Raw genomic sequence first — 16,938 nt, forward strand, 5'->3', positions numbered from 1 at the left:
CAACACACAATGCACATTGGATGGCAAAAGCTATATATTGTATAAAGATATATTTGTTTCAGGATCAATTTGCTATTACTGCAAAGGATAAGAAAGGAACAACAGACATAAGTCTTTTTCTGGCTTTTATATACAGACAGTTTTGGAATGAAGCTCTGTTAGCTGAACGAGCACCATTCAATAATGCCAAGCTTTTTCAACGAACTCAAGAATATCCAAATTGTACAATTGCAATTAATGCAGCAAAAGCTTTTCATCGCCATCTGTGGTATTTTTCTGAACATCTAATAGGATTGGCTTTCTTTGATTCCCGTGTTGACAACAACACCAAGAGAGACATGGCAAACAACCTGAAACAACAGCCAAAACAGAAATCTCTCAAAAGACTTGATGCTGCCACATTCAATTGTCACAGTACATTGTCTTCCTTCGTTACACAACGCACCGCAGAACTTTTTGATCTAATTTTAAAGAATGGCAAAGAAAAAGCTGAATCATTTTTAATGAAAGAATCTTCAGAGTGGGAAATGGATTCAACATATCTTGAAATGAAGCACAAGGTTCGTCAAATGAAGGTCGTCAACGATTGCGTGGAACGAGGCATATCACTTATAACATCCTTCAACAAAAGCGTTATGAAAGATGAAAACCAAAAGCAGTTTATTCTTCAATTAATTGATCTTCACCGGAAGGAATTTCTAGTTGCATCAAAGTCTACCCTGATAAAGATGACTGTTGAATAATGAAAATGATTGATCTATTATTGCCTAGTGTAATTACATAGTAGTACAGTACTATATTATTGTTTGTTTAACATTAAGCATCCACAATCCACCACAATAATAAGTAGTTGATAATAAATAATTAAAAAAATAAATTTTATTTTAACTTTTTTAACCTCATTCCAAAATGTGACAAAATATGGCAACCCCTAAATATCACCCAATTTGATTCAAATTTTGGAAAGTAATTACTATTGTCATAAAGAAAAAAGGGCAAGCTTGAGGACAACTAAAGTAATGAAATATATATATATATAAAAATATATATATATATATATACATACATATATATATATATATAAATATATACATATATATATATATATAAATATATAAATGCTCACCACTCTGAATGGCTTGACTCTAGTGTCAGTGACTCTGCAGGCATTAAAGCCCACAACTTTTGCCTTTCTCAATCCCTAATTCAAATAGTCAACTTTCCAACTCGCTTTCCTGACAACCCTAATCATTTACCTTCTCTACTCGACTTATGTCTTGTTTCTAATCCTAGTCAGTGCTCAGTTTCTCCACATTCACCCTTAGGTGCTTCTGATCACAGTTTGATCTCTCTAAAACTAATAACTCATTCTTCTTCATCACCTGAATCCCCCTATTATCGAACCTCTTACAACTACAGTAAAGCTGACTGGGATTCTTTCCGTGATTTTTTTCGTGATGGCCCTTGGGTAGAAATCTTTCAACTTCCTGTCGACAAATGTGCTTCTTACATAACTTCGTGGATTCAGGCTGGCATGGAATCTTTTATTCCCTCTCGACGATTCCAGGTCAAGCCTCACTCTCCTCCATGGTTTTCCTCACACTGTGCTGCTGCAATTGCCAATCGAAACCGATACTTCCATATTTATCAGCAAAACAATTCTCCAGAAAACAGACGTCTGTTTATTACTGCAAGAAACAACTGTAAAAAGGTTTTGTCTAACGCCAAAACCCGCTATTCTCAGGTCATGAAATCTCGTATCTCATCTCAAAAATTAGGCTCTCGTGACTTCTGGAGAATCTTTAATAATATCAATAATAAGGGCAAATCTTTAATTCCACCTCTCTTGTATGGTTCAGACTTTGTCACCTCACCTAAAGACAAAGCTGAACTGTTTGCTAAAAACTTTTCATAAATATCATCTCTTGATTCCACTAATTGCGTTCTACCTAATATTGCCAACAAACAGGTTGATCCATTGCTTGACATTCATATCACTCCAGCATCTGTATCTAAAGTGATTTCCTGCCTAGACTCTTCTACAGCTTGTGGCCCAGACAACATACCTGTTATTGTCTTGCAGAAGTGTTCTCCGGAGCTGTCGTCTATACTCTCAAAACTATTCAACAAGTGCTTATCAGAGTCTTGTTTTCCATCGCTCTTGACATTTCAAAAGCGTTTGATAAAGTTTGGCATGCTGGTCTTCTACATAAGCTTTCTTCTTATGGTGTATCCGGCAACATCTTTAAGATCATTGAATCCTTCCTTTCCAATCATAGCATAAAAGTTGTCCTCGATGGACAACACTCTTCTTCTTATTCTGTAACTTCAGGGGTTCCTCAAGGTTCTATCCTTGGCCCTATACTCTTTTTAATTTACATTAACGATTTTCCAGATATTCTCACATCTAAGGTGGCATTGTTTGCTGATGATACTACCATTTATTCTTGTCGTGATAAGAAACCAACACCCTCTGATTGCTTGGAAGGGGCATTTGAGCTTGAAAAGGATCTCACTTCTGCTACAGCATGGGGCTCACAGTGGCTGGTGAACTTTAATTCAGATAAAACTCAATTTTTTTCAGCCAATCGTTATCGCAATAATTTAGATCTTCCTATATTTATGAACGGTGATGTACTCGATGAGTCACCTACTCTTCATCTTCTAAGATTAACTCTTACTTCCAATCTTTCATGGAAACCATATATCAAATCGGTTGCAAAATTAGCATCTGCTAAGGTTGCATCTCTTTATCGAGCTCACCACTTTCTTACTCTGGATTCTATTCTCTATCTCTATAAATCTCAAATCCGGCCTTGTATGGAATACTGTTGCCATATCTGGGGCGGATCGTCTAATGATGCCCTTTCTCTTTTAGACAAGGTGCAAAAACGCATTGTAAACATAGTTGGACCTGCTCTTGCAGCCAACCTCCAACCACTATCACATTGTCGTAATGTTGCTTCTCTTTCTCTTTTCTACAAATACTATAATGGGCAGTGCTCTAAAGAGCTAGCGTCTCTTGTGCCATCTACTAAAATTCATTCTCGTGTTACTCGTCATTCAATTAAGTGTCATCCTTTTTCTGTGACTGTTCCTAAGTGCTCCAAAAATGCTTATTCGTCTAGTTTTTTTCCTCGAACATCAGTTCTTTGGAATTCGCTTCCTTCATCTTGCTTTCCTGATTCATATAATTTGCAATCTTTTAAGTCATCCGTCAATCGTTATCTTGCTCTACAATCTTCATCTTTTCTCTTACAGTAACTTCCAACTTTAATTAGTGGCTGCTTGCAGCCTTGTTGGAAGCAAAGATGTTTAAAAAAAAATATATATATATATATATATATATATATGCATATATATAATAATCTGTGACACTATTTGAAATTCTCTTGAGGGTTCTGACCTGCTCATTGAATATTAACTGCGCAATGCTCATCAAGGTGCATTATATTAATTTCAAATTTGTTAAAAATGATATCTTTACTACAATCTGAATTTAAAGCATGGTTTAACTTTAATGGGAATGACAATTCTAAAACTAATTTCATGGGATTAATTAAAACATAATGAAGAAAACAATTAAAATTTTAAATTCTCTGAAAAGGATTGTGATGTGTGACACACACCACAGTCTTTCTCAGTGAAAGGTTAATCCTTCTAAGTAAAAGGCTGCTTAACACTAATGAACCATTACAGGTGTCTAGTAGTGCCAGGTGAAAATGTTGTATTATATTACCACCTATAGATTTGAAATATCAAATAACTAATTATTTTTTAATTAAAAAAAGTATAGTCTTACATAATAAACAAAAGATTCTTTTTTTGTTACAATCTGGTATTTTGTATTTGCAATATTTAGCCAAATAGTACTAAAAAAGTAGCTGAATAGGCCAAATACCGAATCTTCACCAAATATTGGTTTTTATTTTTAATTTCTTACTGCCTACATACATCAACTGACAAATAGGTAGAACACGCAAGGAGTGTTGCTACATTTACTGAAAAATAGGTAGAACATGTGAGGGATGCTGCTACATTGACTGACAAATAGATAGAACATATGAGGAGTGCTGTTACATAGGCTGAAAATAGGTAAAATATGCAAGGAGTGCTGCTACATTAACTGAGGCGTTTGGTTTAGGCAGGCAATTTTTCAATTAAAAAAAAAAATTTCAATATTTTAAACTTTTTCTGGTATTATAAATAAATTTTTTTTAATAAAAAACATGATGTTTACTTATATATTATATATATATGCGAGAAATACGGTAGTGTAGAGCACTTGCTTCATAAGCGAGAGGTTCCGAGTTCGATTCCCACAATTCCCTGGTAGTACTGAGCTCAACTTGTTTCTCCGCACAGCAACCTTGTTCATCAAGATTCGTGTTTCGGAGTTATAGAGTTGAGAGAGGGTTAAAACCACAATTAAGTAGCCTCCTTGTCTGTAGTAGCCTTCTCGGCCTAGGAGAGGTGAATTAACAAAAAATATACATATAACTTATTTTAGATAGATTTTTATTATTTTTTTAGTCACAAGAAGTGGAATTCCTCAATTTATTAAACTCAACAGACAGTCACTACATAAGAAAGACAGTATACACATATATAAATTTATTAAAGAACAAGTCAATTTTAATCAAAATTAATCAAAATTTCCAAAAAGTTTGAAAGTCAATTTAGAAAATTTATTTCTGCATATAATAAAAGATGGCCTCAAAAGTAATTGTTCTAATGAATTGTTTATTAAGAAAAGTTCTGCATGGCTGGAAAAAGATTTTATTTACATCAATAAAGGAAAAGTAAAGTAAATAATTTGACAGACATACATTAGCAAATACAAATAAAAAATTACAACTTTTTCAGCTTCTAATTCAAGTGAGCTTTTGTATGCTAGTGACACACACCTGAGAAAGAATGCTAAAACAGTTGAAACACTGGTTCTTTTTTTAAATAATGAGATGAGCAAACTTTATACCAGGGCTTAAGAAATAATGAAAAAGATAAAAAAAAAAACTTATATCCAAAATCAAGCTTTTTTTTAAACATCTTCATTTCCAACAAGGCTACAAGCAACCGCTATTAGAGTTGGAAGTTACTGGAAGAGAAAAGATGAAATTTATAGTCCAAGACAACGATTAACAGACAACTTAAAAGATTGCAAAATATATGAATCAGGAAAATAAGATGAAGGGAGCGAATTCCAAAGAAGTGATGTTTGAGGAAAAAAACTAGACGAATAAGAATATTTACAGTCACAGTAAAAGAATGAGACTTAATTGAATGACGAGTAACAGAAGAATGAATTATAGCAGATGGCACAAGAGACGCTAACATCTTCCAATGTCATTTTTTTTAGCATTGTGAATGTTAAAAATCTTCCACAATGGAAGTAAGTTGATAAAACTTGCCCTCAGCCTTAGCTAAAAAGTCTAGTTTGTTGGTACTGAATCTCTAGTATCTATTTTTCCTTTCAAATTTATTTGAAGGCAGAGCAGTACTTTCGCAAGTGCAATAAGTGCAACTGCACTGGGCCCCCGATATTTAAGGGGCGCCAAATATTAAAAACACAATTTGCTAGTATGAAACTTATTTATAAGAAACTAGCACTACTATAGAGAAATTGGAATTCATTTTAGAAAGGAATTTGGAAGAAATATATCTAAATGTATGCATCTTATATCAAACAATTTAAACAATTGTAACAAGTGTAAACAATCATTTATAAAATCTGAAATTAATAAAAATTATTTCTACAATGTTACAGGAAAGATTTCAGGATTAGCAATACTGTCGATAGAAAATGCAACCACCAGAACAATTAATTACAATGATATAATTGATGAATTTGCAAGCAAAATGGCTAGGAAAACTAATTTATAATTTCTTTGCACAATTTTTTTTAGAAATAAAACCCAATAAAAATGAATTCAATAAAGTTTAAAAATTTTTTTTGAAGGGCCCCAAAAAGTTACAGTACAGCTCTGTTTGAAGCTAGTACTATAATTTTAGCATCATAAGTCAAAATTTTGACACTCAACTTGTTTCAATGTAATAATGCTGTAATGGTTTTAATTTTTATCCTTTTGAAAAAAAGATAAATCTATTTTTTTTTGTTTCTTTTAATGTGTATAAAATAAGTCATTGCAAAACACCCACAAAAAAAACTATGTATGTGCTATACCAATGAACATCAGAAACTAAATTTCCATTCAATATAATGTTTCCTTCCTCCATAGATTTGCTTCGACCAACTAAAGTTTCCCCTAAATATAAAAAAAAATTATTAAAAGCTTGTAACTTTTCTTTAATTAAGAACTCTTTTTAAAATTTTTAATAAATGGAGAAAATGGTCATATATGAATGTTACATGAATTAAAAAAAAACTATTCAGATTAATGTTACCATCTTTTAATAAGTAAAGAAGTATTTCAGCTAACTGAGGATCTTCATTCAAATTAACTAAACTTGGTCGCTGGTTTTCAAATTTACCAAATGCAACACCAGATTGCTTTAATTTTAAAATTAAAATTTTTTTTTCAATAAACATCTCTACTTAAGTTATACATATATTCGTTATATATATTAATAAAACTTAATATATATATTTAATAAAACTTTATACACACATTTTATATTTATTTAATACATTTATACAGCAAATATAATATGTATTTAAATAACAATTGATAACATTTACTCTTAAACTTTTTGCAGCTCTTTTTTGTAGAACATTAGACTTTGCAACATCTTCTTGCCAACTTCTACATTTAAAAATATATACTATTTTTAAAATTACAAAATTATCAAAGAATAAAAAAATAGTAACAAAAAATGCTTCCACAACCAAAAACTCCCCTCTCCCTCCCATCTATCTACTCCAAAAAAAACACTGACAAAATTAAAGAGAGAAAAAACGTCATTCAATTTAAAATGGGGTATTATAATTCGGAAACATACTGAGCAGTTGTAGCTAATTCTTTTTGAGCATCCATAAGTTTCTGTCGTAATTCTGTAACTTCTTTTTCCAGACTGTTACAGCCTGACCTTCTTTGATAAGCCTTTAAATGTTTAATTTCAGCCATCATCTCTAAAAAAAATATAACTATTGTTTTACATAATAATATAATTTTTTTATATTTTATTACATACCTTTTTCTATTATTTTTTAAAATAATTATTATATTTGTCATATATTTTTCATAACTAATATCATAATTCTATAAACAAATTTTGATGTTTTGCAACCTCTTATAAGTTGGGATGTTCTGTCTTCATTAATTTTTGCTTTATTAATAATACATCTGGCTTGTTGAGCATACGTTTCAAAGCATTAAAGAACTTTATCAAAATTTTCACACATTTTAAATATTAAAAATCAAAAAAAAATTCGATTAACAATTATATTATTCAAGGAACGTTTAGAACACTTGTGAAAAGATATCTTAACGTATTTAATGTTTCAGAAGCATAAACTTGTGAAGGGGCGATTGTAGCAAGCATTGTGGTCTTAGCATTGCCTCCAAGACTTTCTTTCAGCAGCCTAAATTATAATTAAAACTATAATGATCAAAACTGTTTTTTTTAAAAAAGGTGCAGAACATTTGTTAAAAATAAATTTACCAGGTTAAAACTGAGTCCCTGTATGGAATAAATGTTGTTTTTTTTCTCGAACTGACTTCAGAGAGAAGAGATATCACTTTTCCTAGTGTGTGCAAAGACTTGTTTATACAGCTACCTTCCTAAATTATTATAAATCATTATTACCTTTTTAATACTTCTTTTTAATAACCTTTTCAAAAAATTCAAAATTATTTTTTAAACATTTTTAAATACAACTTTACATAGATTAAACTTGACCTTCATTCTAGCAGAAGCAAGCTCTAAACAGTTTCTTACTGCATCTGTATCTAAAACCTTTGTTACGCGCTCACTACCAGCTAAATCTATCAGATTGACTTTACTTGATCTTTGTAGTTGTGTTTCAGTGCCTTCAAATTTTTCAGTCTGCATATAAAATTTTATATATATATATATATATATCATCCCTTGGAATTAGGAAAAATGGGGTCGCCAATAATTTGCCAACCTCAATCTTTTAGAGGTCGGCAAAAAAATTTCATAAAAGGTCTTACTATAAAACATAGAAATGAGGTCAGCAATTTTTTGGCGACCTCAAACACTGTTAGATTGGCAGTTAGGTCAGCATTGCCGAATGCTGACCCTAATTCCGAGGGCTGATATATATATATATATATATATATATATATATATTTTAAATGTTGACATCTTTGAAAGAGTTTAATTGTATAGATATTTTAAAATAAAACTTCTTTTTATGGATTTAACTTTATTTGTATAAAATATATTGATGATTATTAGGGTTTTCAAAAAAAAAAAAAAAAAAAGCTCTCTACTGATTCCCATTCTATGTGACCTAAATAAGTACTAAAAAAAATTTGACCGTTTTATTTTGACAGGAAGTGCTAGATGTAAAATCTGAGTTTTACTGTTTTAATGTTAAGCTAGCTTAACATTAATAGAAAACACATTTTAGAAAATTAAAACAAAACAATTAGATGCGTATAAATCATTTCCAATTGTTTTCTACTATTTAACTTGATAGATTATATTTATAAATATAAAAATACAAAAAAAAAATACATGAAAACTAATATTTATTAGCAAATTTGAGATTTTATTGCGGTGAAACATTTCTCAAAAAATGCAACTTTTTGAACAGTTCCCAAGCTCCTTTTTAGTCATAGTCTTAGTCAAGTTTTTTCTAGACTTTTTAACTACAAAAAGTAATTTTGAAGGTGATCTTCATCTCTAGTAGCTGAAAGAAAATCTTTAATGAGCTTAATGTTTCTTTCTGCACCATCATTTACAACAGATATATTTTTGATCCATGCAATAAAATCTAGCAACTGAGGATGGTTAAAAACATCTATAGTATTAAGACTATTATTAAGCCATTATTTTATACTTGCTCTTGATATTTTAAAATGTTTGAAGAGAAGGTAGCTTTGCTCGGAAATCAACTCAGGTAGCTCTGTGGTCTCTTCAATTTGTACATTTGATGGTTTACAACGCTGAAATTCATTTGGCTCTTCAAACTCAATCAGAGCTAACAGCATTCTTAGCTTTGTTTCAGAAGGAACTTCTTTATCCCCAAAGGACAAAACACAGAGTTGCGGAGTTAAGTACAACGTATGGTGTCCCATGCTGAGAAGCAAAGCATTTCCAATATTCTTACTAACTTTTCTCAATGCATAGGCTGTCTGGATAGCTTTCAAATCATTGTAGGGAGCCAGAAATCCTAAAAAACTTTTTAAAAACCATGGAACATAGCAAATTGCAATGAACAAACTTGCATCCTTCAACTGCAGCACTTCTTTTTCTGTCAAGATATTACTGATATCTTTAGTCATATAAAGAGTCAGGATGTAGATCGCATCTGCTAAAAACCTTGCCTCATGGCTGCTAAAAACTTTGCCTCAGGTTGATGGAACTTAAAATCTTGTACTTCCACTCCAAGGAAGAAGGAGGCAAGCTTACAAACTATACCATAATCATTCCTTGAAAACGCTATATCAGTAGTTGCATTAGTCAAAAATGTCTTAGCTTCCTCTGCAACAGTGCGAAGAACAGAGCCAATCTTCAGATCATCTCTTTGCCAGTCCAATTTACATAAATTTTTCACTTCATTCACTTTCTCACAGATTTCAGGCTACTTGTTCTTTAGCTTGACATAAAGAGCTCTTCTTGGACCTTTAGTTTTCTCACCAGTAAGGGCAGCCATATAGTGAGATACATGTACTTCATATATGTGTCTCCTACACATTATCTACAAAATTGGTAATTTCAAAATATCTGTATTTCAAAATATCTGTATAAAATATCTGAATTTGGACTGCTCCATTTACTCCGCCTGTATTGCTTGCAGTTGTATCACAGCATATACCAATGATCTGCTCTGTACATCCGTAATATTCTAAAAGATTGTGCATTAGTTCTGCTTGGTCAACTCCCTTTGAAGAGGGACATTGAACAACACCTAAAAGATGGTCTTCCATGGTATCGTCATCCGGGGAACTCACTGAGACTGCAAGTCGCTCAATTTTTTGGATAATGTTAAGCCCAGTGGTAATTTGTTCCAACAGTTTGGTATCAAAATGAAGAATAAGCCGTCAACCTTTAAGATGATTAGATATTGAAATCCACTCCGAGTCTCCTTCATGTTCTACATATTTGAACTTTTTTCTATGAAGTGTGCTTCTTGAAAGCGGTATATCATTAATTTCTATACCTCCAGCTTTAAATACTTCACTTAAAATTTCCAGATGAGGTGGTACACCAACATTGAACCTTGTTGCTGGAACAGCAGTACATTCTATGAGCTTTTCAACATTAACTGCTAGATTTATCGTATCTCCAGAATTGTACCTAGGTATCATTTTATAATATTTTTCTACCTATTTATAATTATATACTTTTCAATAAAACAGCTTTAGCTTGTGAAAATTACAACTATGTTATTAAAATAATACTATACCTGCGTTTCCGACAGTTACCCAGGAAATCATCTTCCTCACTGATTTCACAGTCCTCGTTTGACTTTTCTTCCTCACTGCTGAATTGAATCTCTTCTGTCATGGAGTCATGTGACAACAAAACATCATTGATATCTTTTAAGTTTTTCTGTCTCTCTAATTCTTTCTCTCTCAACTTATCTAGCTTGTTATTTCTCCTGTTTGCATCCAGTACTCTTCTACTGTAGTCTTCATCGACTTTTGTTTCCATATATCCTTTCCTATGTAACTTCTGGTCTTCATAAAAACTAAGAAATATTTAAATCTATTAAGCCATTTATAAATAAATTAATAATTGTTCTAGTTTTTCTTGGAAGATGACCAAACCATGTAAAGAGTTAAACGTAAATATTTTAAAGGAAATAATATGCTATTACTTAAGTTACTTTTAATTGGAAAAAAAATCTCACTACTAAAAAAAGTGTTATTTAATGAACTTACTTTATATCTTCCAGCTTGGCATCATCTGTTCTCAATCTATCAGCAAGAATATCTTTTTTAAAATTCTTAGTCGAGATGTCAAAAAGCTGATAGGATTCTGTGAGAAAATCTTTCTCTAACTTTGATTGCTTATCAAGACTGTTGTTCCAGTTTAGAGAAGACAATTTAATCAATTTCTTGTATTTTAAATTAAGTTTAATAATTTTAGTCTTTGTACCCACAAATCACAAATTTCTTGCCAAACCCAGCATTATCCCAAATTTTTTTAATCCTAGATACCAAGCGAGAACTATCAGGATCTGTACAAACACCATTTTCACAAACAAGATCCTTGGATTTCGATTTCAATTTGCAACCAACATTAGTAGAAGTGGGTTTGTATTTAACTTGTGACTCGCAAAGGATAAATTGATAGTATCTAAGAATATCACCATTAGATGGAAGCTGTCTCTGAGGTAACTCCCTCAGTGGGTACTTCAATAGGTAAATATACCTCAACCTTTCTGTATTTTTCCGTTTTATCTTATTCTGTCCTATCATCTTCTTTTTTTTAGCTGTTCTACCCATTTTTATATGAATTTCGAAATAATCAGTTTTTTAACTAAATTTATACTAAATGTTACACTTGCATCAAAAATCTATGAAGTCGTTATTCCCTCTCGTATAATATTTTATCTAAGTTTACCGTTACGGCTTTTATAACTGTTTACACAAGAATTTCTTTGTGCACAAATAATTCCATTTAGAAATTTTTTCCTTCAAAAAAAATTTCTAAATGGAGTTATTTGTGAACCAATCCATGGGGAATTATACGAACTAATAATATTGTCCAGAGGGAAAAATATCAATCTCTAACAATGTTCATAGGGAATGATCCTATTCTTTAATAATATCCTATGGGAATTATTTGTGTACTAATTATTACATCATATTAAAACATATTGAAATACTAGATAGCGCTGTTTTTTAGTAAATACACGTAAGTGTACAAAACCGTAAAACTCAGAATTTACATCTATCACTTCTAGTCATTAAAAAATTAAAAAAAAGATTTTGGTAGCTATTTAGGACCTATACAATGGGGATCAGTTGAGAGCACATTGAAATTTTAAAAAAAGTGTGTTTTTGGGACACCCTAATGATTATGCAATAAACCAAGTGATTATGCAATAAACCAATTTATTACCTTGAATATATCACTAAATTATGCTTTTTGGGTACAAAGAAGTTATTTAATAATTTAATAAAAATTTACATTAATAATAAAAATTAAATTAAGTTGTATAGCTTTTTACTAAACCTTAATATTTTAGGGAGTTTTTTTAGCAAGATTTTATTGGACAAAAAAATTTTATTCAAAAGATCTTAAATAAACATTCTTAAAAAATTAGAGTAACATTTAAGAAAAAACAACTTGCTTTAACTTGAGATAAAAGAATTGTAAACACAGAATGAGATCGACTGCTTTTATCATTCATTCCAGTTGAAGCAGTGGCTCGATTTTTGTTTCCCACTTCTAACCAATCAACTATATCCATATGAGATCCAACATTATGCCTATAATAATAAACAATTTCTTCACATGCATATATACAAATAACATGTATATATACAAATAATATGTATATATACAAATAAAATGTATATATACAAATATTCTAAACCAATATCAAAAGTCAACTAATTATTGCTAAATAAAGTCATTATTTTTACCAATAAAAATAAGTTAAACAATAAAACACAACATTAAAAAAAAAAAGAGGGAATGACCTACAATGCCAAACCTTGAACATAAGGACCATAGTCTGGATGTTCTCGAACACATAAACGAGACTTAGTATCATTCACTGAGAGCAAGTCAAAGATCTTCTCATTGTATATCTCAAAAAAACTGATTTGTGCAGAATACTTTTTCTAAAATATATTTATGTTGAAGGTATAATCTATTAATTTATAATATAAAAACAAGGCAAACATAAGCAAGATTATGTAATTATATTATAAAAAATTATGTTGAAGAAATAAAAAAGTTGATATAACAGTCAAACTAAAAGGTTACTATGATACTGTAAGCTTACGAATTTTCCACATGAAGAAACTATAAATATGGCTGCAGATTTGTTCTTTAAAGACAAAACTCAAAATACTTTTAAAAAACTCATTTAGATATTCAATTAGATATGAAACATACGAAAATAAATAAAAGAGATAAAGAGCAAGAATCTGATTGAAAAAAAACTATCGTATGAGTCAGGAAAACATAAAGATGGGAGAAAATTCCAAATGATTAGTGTTAAAATTATAAAAAAAATTATTTTCCAACTTGTTTCATTCAAAGCAATCTTCATAAATATATATACATACATATATATATATATATATATATATATATATATATATATATATATATATATATATATATATATATATATATATATACACAGTATTGGACAAAACATTTGTAACCAACATCGAACAATGCTAAAAAGTTTTCCTAATTTTACATGTCTTAAAAACGAAACGAACTATACTACCACAGCAAACAGTTCAGGAGTCTGGAGTCATAGCATGCCATGACAGGAGCAATCAGCTGACAGGTGACAGCACACAGGCAGAATTTCGTTGATAAGTGCCATTTTGCAGTGGACAAAACAAGTGCAACTTTTTTGGTTTGTTTCATTTTTTTAAGTCTGGTCCGTGTCAACGTCACGGAAGTTTTTTAATAATTAAAGGAAGTATCCAGAAGTTTCAAGAAGCATGCAGAAGCTTCCAGAAGTTTCCAGAAGAAGCATCTGGAAGCATCCAGTAGCATCCAGAAATATCCAGAAACATTTAGAAGCATTCAGACGCATCCAGAAGCGTCCAGAAGCATCGAAAAGAAGCATCTAGAATCTTCCAGAACAGGTTTACACAGGTTCATTTTACTATATAAGAGACATGTAAATCAGCATGTAATTCAGTCAGTATATGGAAGTCAATCAGTCAGTATTATCAAGACAGTTTATCGAAGTGAGTTTTATCAAAGTGTTTTATCAAAGAACATCAATACAAGAAGTGAAATACAACAAGTGTTTCATTACATCAATACAGTCCACATCCAACCAAGACGTTGTGTTCCACAGAGCATTATTGTATCATCACAAGGTAAATGCAACACGGTAAGCCTTGAGAAGCGTGATTATTTATTTATATTATTTTTATGACCTCCAGTGCAATAATGTCTCCCTACAGTCTTGGATTGGAACTAAGAAAGAAAATTATTGGCGATTACGTAAGTGGAATGTCACAAAAAAGTATTTGTGATAAATATCGTGTGAAAAAATGGACCGTATCAAGACTATGTTCCAAATATCGTTCTACGAGGAAGTTGGCAGCAGATAACAAAGGTGGAAGACCGCATTCCACCACTTCTAGAGAGGATTCTATGATCGTCAGATCCGTCAAGAAAGATCCCTGGATATCATCAGTCGAGATACAAAAGCAATTAGAGCTGCCTGTATTGGACCGAACAATCAGACGACGTGCTGTTGAAGTTGGATTGTTTTCTCAACGTCCTGCAAAGAAACCGCTGATTTCACTAAAAAACCAGAAGAAAAGACTCCTGTTTGCTACATCTCATATTGATTGGAATGTGCAGAAATGGCGAGCTGTCCGGTTCAGTGATGAATCGAAGTTCAACATCATTGGGAGCGATGGCATTTGCCGTGTACGTCGACCGGCCGGAAAACGCCTCGATTTACGTTAATGCCATAAGACTGTGAAGCATGGTGGAGGCAATGTAATGGTCTGGGGGTATTTTTCTGCTAACAGTCTAGGTCCAATACATCGAAACGATGGAATAATGGACCGTTTCATGTATAAAAATATCCTGAAAGATGTTATGTTACCTCATGCTGAATGGAATATGCCAATAAAATGGGTTTTTCAGCAAGACAACGATCCGAAACACACTGCAAAAGTAGTCAAGCAGTGGTTTCAAGACAACCACCTATCGGTGATGGATTGGCCGCCTCAATCTCCGGATCTTAACCATATCGAGAACCTGTGGGAGATCGTCAACCCCAGAATTAATCGTGAAGGTGTTCGTAATAAGGATCAACTGTTTGAACAAATCCAAAAAGCCTGGGCAGCGATTCCACAAAGTTTCATTGACCACCTGATCGAATCTAGGCCTCGAAGATGCAAGGCTGTGATGGACAACAAAGGATTCGTCACAAAATATGGATAGCGAAATACAGCTTGGTCAACATTTTGTCGAGTTGCACTTGTTTTGTCCAGAAGGAAATCAACTTTTTTTAATACTTTTGATTAATTTATTAATTTTCGTGTACAAATAATGAAGTTTGTGATGAATAAAACTTGAAGAACTTTGTCTCTAAACAGTTACATAGTTATTTCTCTAAATTGAAAAAATGTAGCACTTTTATATAAAGAAACTAAATTAGCATTATTTGGTTGCACTCGTTTTGTCCGATACTGTATATATATATTTATTTTTTATTTTTTATACTATAAATCTAAATTAAATTTTTTTTAATAGTATTAAACTTTTATGACAAAACTTTTCAAATGGTCTCCACTTTCCTCTACTAACTTTTTAAATAGACAAAATGACTTTTTAATTGATAACTGTCAATAATATTATTAATATATTTCAGGGGAAGTTTTTATATTTTATTTAAAATACATTTAATTCCCGGAAAGTCAAATATCAGTTAACTCAAACTTTTGCTATCTTGAATTGTTTCATTTGGTCCCTTGAAATTGTGTAATTGATTACTATTAAAAATATCTGGTTAAGTGAAACCTCAGATAACTCGAACTTTGTTAAGTCAAACAACTTTTTTGTCCCCTTTCAGCAATTTTTTTTGGTTAACGCAAGCTTTTTGTATGAGAAATTAAGAAATCAAAACAAATTGATTAAATTTTTTTTTGGATGTAATTCCATATAAAACATAAATATAACAGTAGCCTAAAACTTTTTATATTTTTTCATTGTATTCAAATCTGAATAGAATAGACCGTTGTGTGTACAATAGACAGGATTGGCATTAAAAAAACCGCCCAAAGATTAGCCTAAAAAAACCCAATAAAACTAAGGCAATCTGAGTTTTAAAATTTTATGAACTATTATAACCAACATTAATGTTAAAACTATTATATCATTAACTAGATTATTTATTAACTATTATTATTAACTCTTATAACCAACAATAAAACATCATTTCAGCTATCAATCAGTTATAATAATAGCTTTCAGAGCAGATTTACTAATATTTGAATCATTATTTAGAAATAAATTATCACAATTTTTATTCAAATATTTTTACAGATTGAGATCTGTAAAATTATTTGAATAAAAATTAAGGGGGAGAAGGCCACTATAGTCGAGAAGGCTATCTTATTGTGGTTACAACCCTCTCTTAACTCTTTAACTCCAAAACACAAACCTTAATGAACAAGGCCACTGCGAGGAGAATAAAGTTTGTGTGAATTTCAAGTTCAAATTTGAAGTTTAATTGAAACTTCAGTTACTTCCTCCCATTCTCCAGTCTTTTTCATATTTTTTTTTTTTTCATATTTCTCATTGACATTTTTAATTATAAAAAATATTACTTTTAAATCTAAAATAAATCAGTACATATAGGTTTATCGTAAAAAAAAAATTTTCTATTACAATTTTAAATTATGTTTAAAAATCTTTTTCAAAAAAATTTGTAAAATTCTTGTTATAAATTATTAAATAACATTAAATAAAATATATTTTTAACAAAGTTAAAGTAGAAAACTATACTTATTTTTAATATCATCAAACAAAAAAACAAAAAATTCAACAGATATGAAATAAAAATAAACCCCCAAAAAAAACCAAATCTACCCAAAAAAAACCCAAATTAACCAA

General features: G+C 30.9%; 2 protein-coding genes across 2 annotated transcripts in view; both read right to left on the minus strand.

Annotated features, from left to right (window-relative positions):
- The window catches only part of LOC105848631 (kinesin-like protein KIF14), a 110,746-nt gene that overhangs the window by 53,481 nt on the left and 40,327 nt on the right, over nt 1–16,938 (minus strand). Inside the window, exons 5-14 of the mRNA XM_065791748.1 lie at nt 12,811–12,950; nt 12,455–12,593; nt 7,861–8,007; nt 7,624–7,742; nt 7,445–7,543; nt 7,249–7,322; nt 6,961–7,090; nt 6,701–6,764; nt 6,406–6,511; nt 6,185–6,266 (exon numbers count right to left, since the gene is read on the minus strand). Of these exons, the coding sequence (XP_065647820.1) occupies nt 6,185–6,266; nt 6,406–6,511; nt 6,701–6,764; nt 6,961–7,090; nt 7,249–7,322; nt 7,445–7,543; nt 7,624–7,742; nt 7,861–8,007; nt 12,455–12,593; nt 12,811–12,950 (1,100 nt within the window). The remainder of the gene's footprint in view (nt 1–6,184; nt 6,267–6,405; nt 6,512–6,700; nt 6,765–6,960; nt 7,091–7,248; nt 7,323–7,444; nt 7,544–7,623; nt 7,743–7,860; nt 8,008–12,454; nt 12,594–12,810; nt 12,951–16,938) is intronic.
- On the minus strand, nt 10,425–11,603 carry LOC136076806 (uncharacterized). Its single transcript, XM_065790257.1, has 3 exons — nt 11,316–11,603; nt 11,037–11,212; nt 10,425–10,843 (listed from the first exon to the last, which is right to left on the minus strand). Exons 1-3 carry the CDS (start codon nt 11,601–11,603, stop codon nt 10,534–10,536), a joined length of 774 nt encoding a protein of 257 aa, XP_065646329.1. The 3' UTR covers nt 10,425–10,533.

Source organism: Hydra vulgaris, chromosome 02, assembly GCF_038396675.1.
Source record: "Hydra vulgaris chromosome 02, alternate assembly HydraT2T_AEP".
Classification (NCBI taxonomy): domain Eukaryota; kingdom Metazoa; phylum Cnidaria; class Hydrozoa; order Anthoathecata; family Hydridae; genus Hydra; species Hydra vulgaris.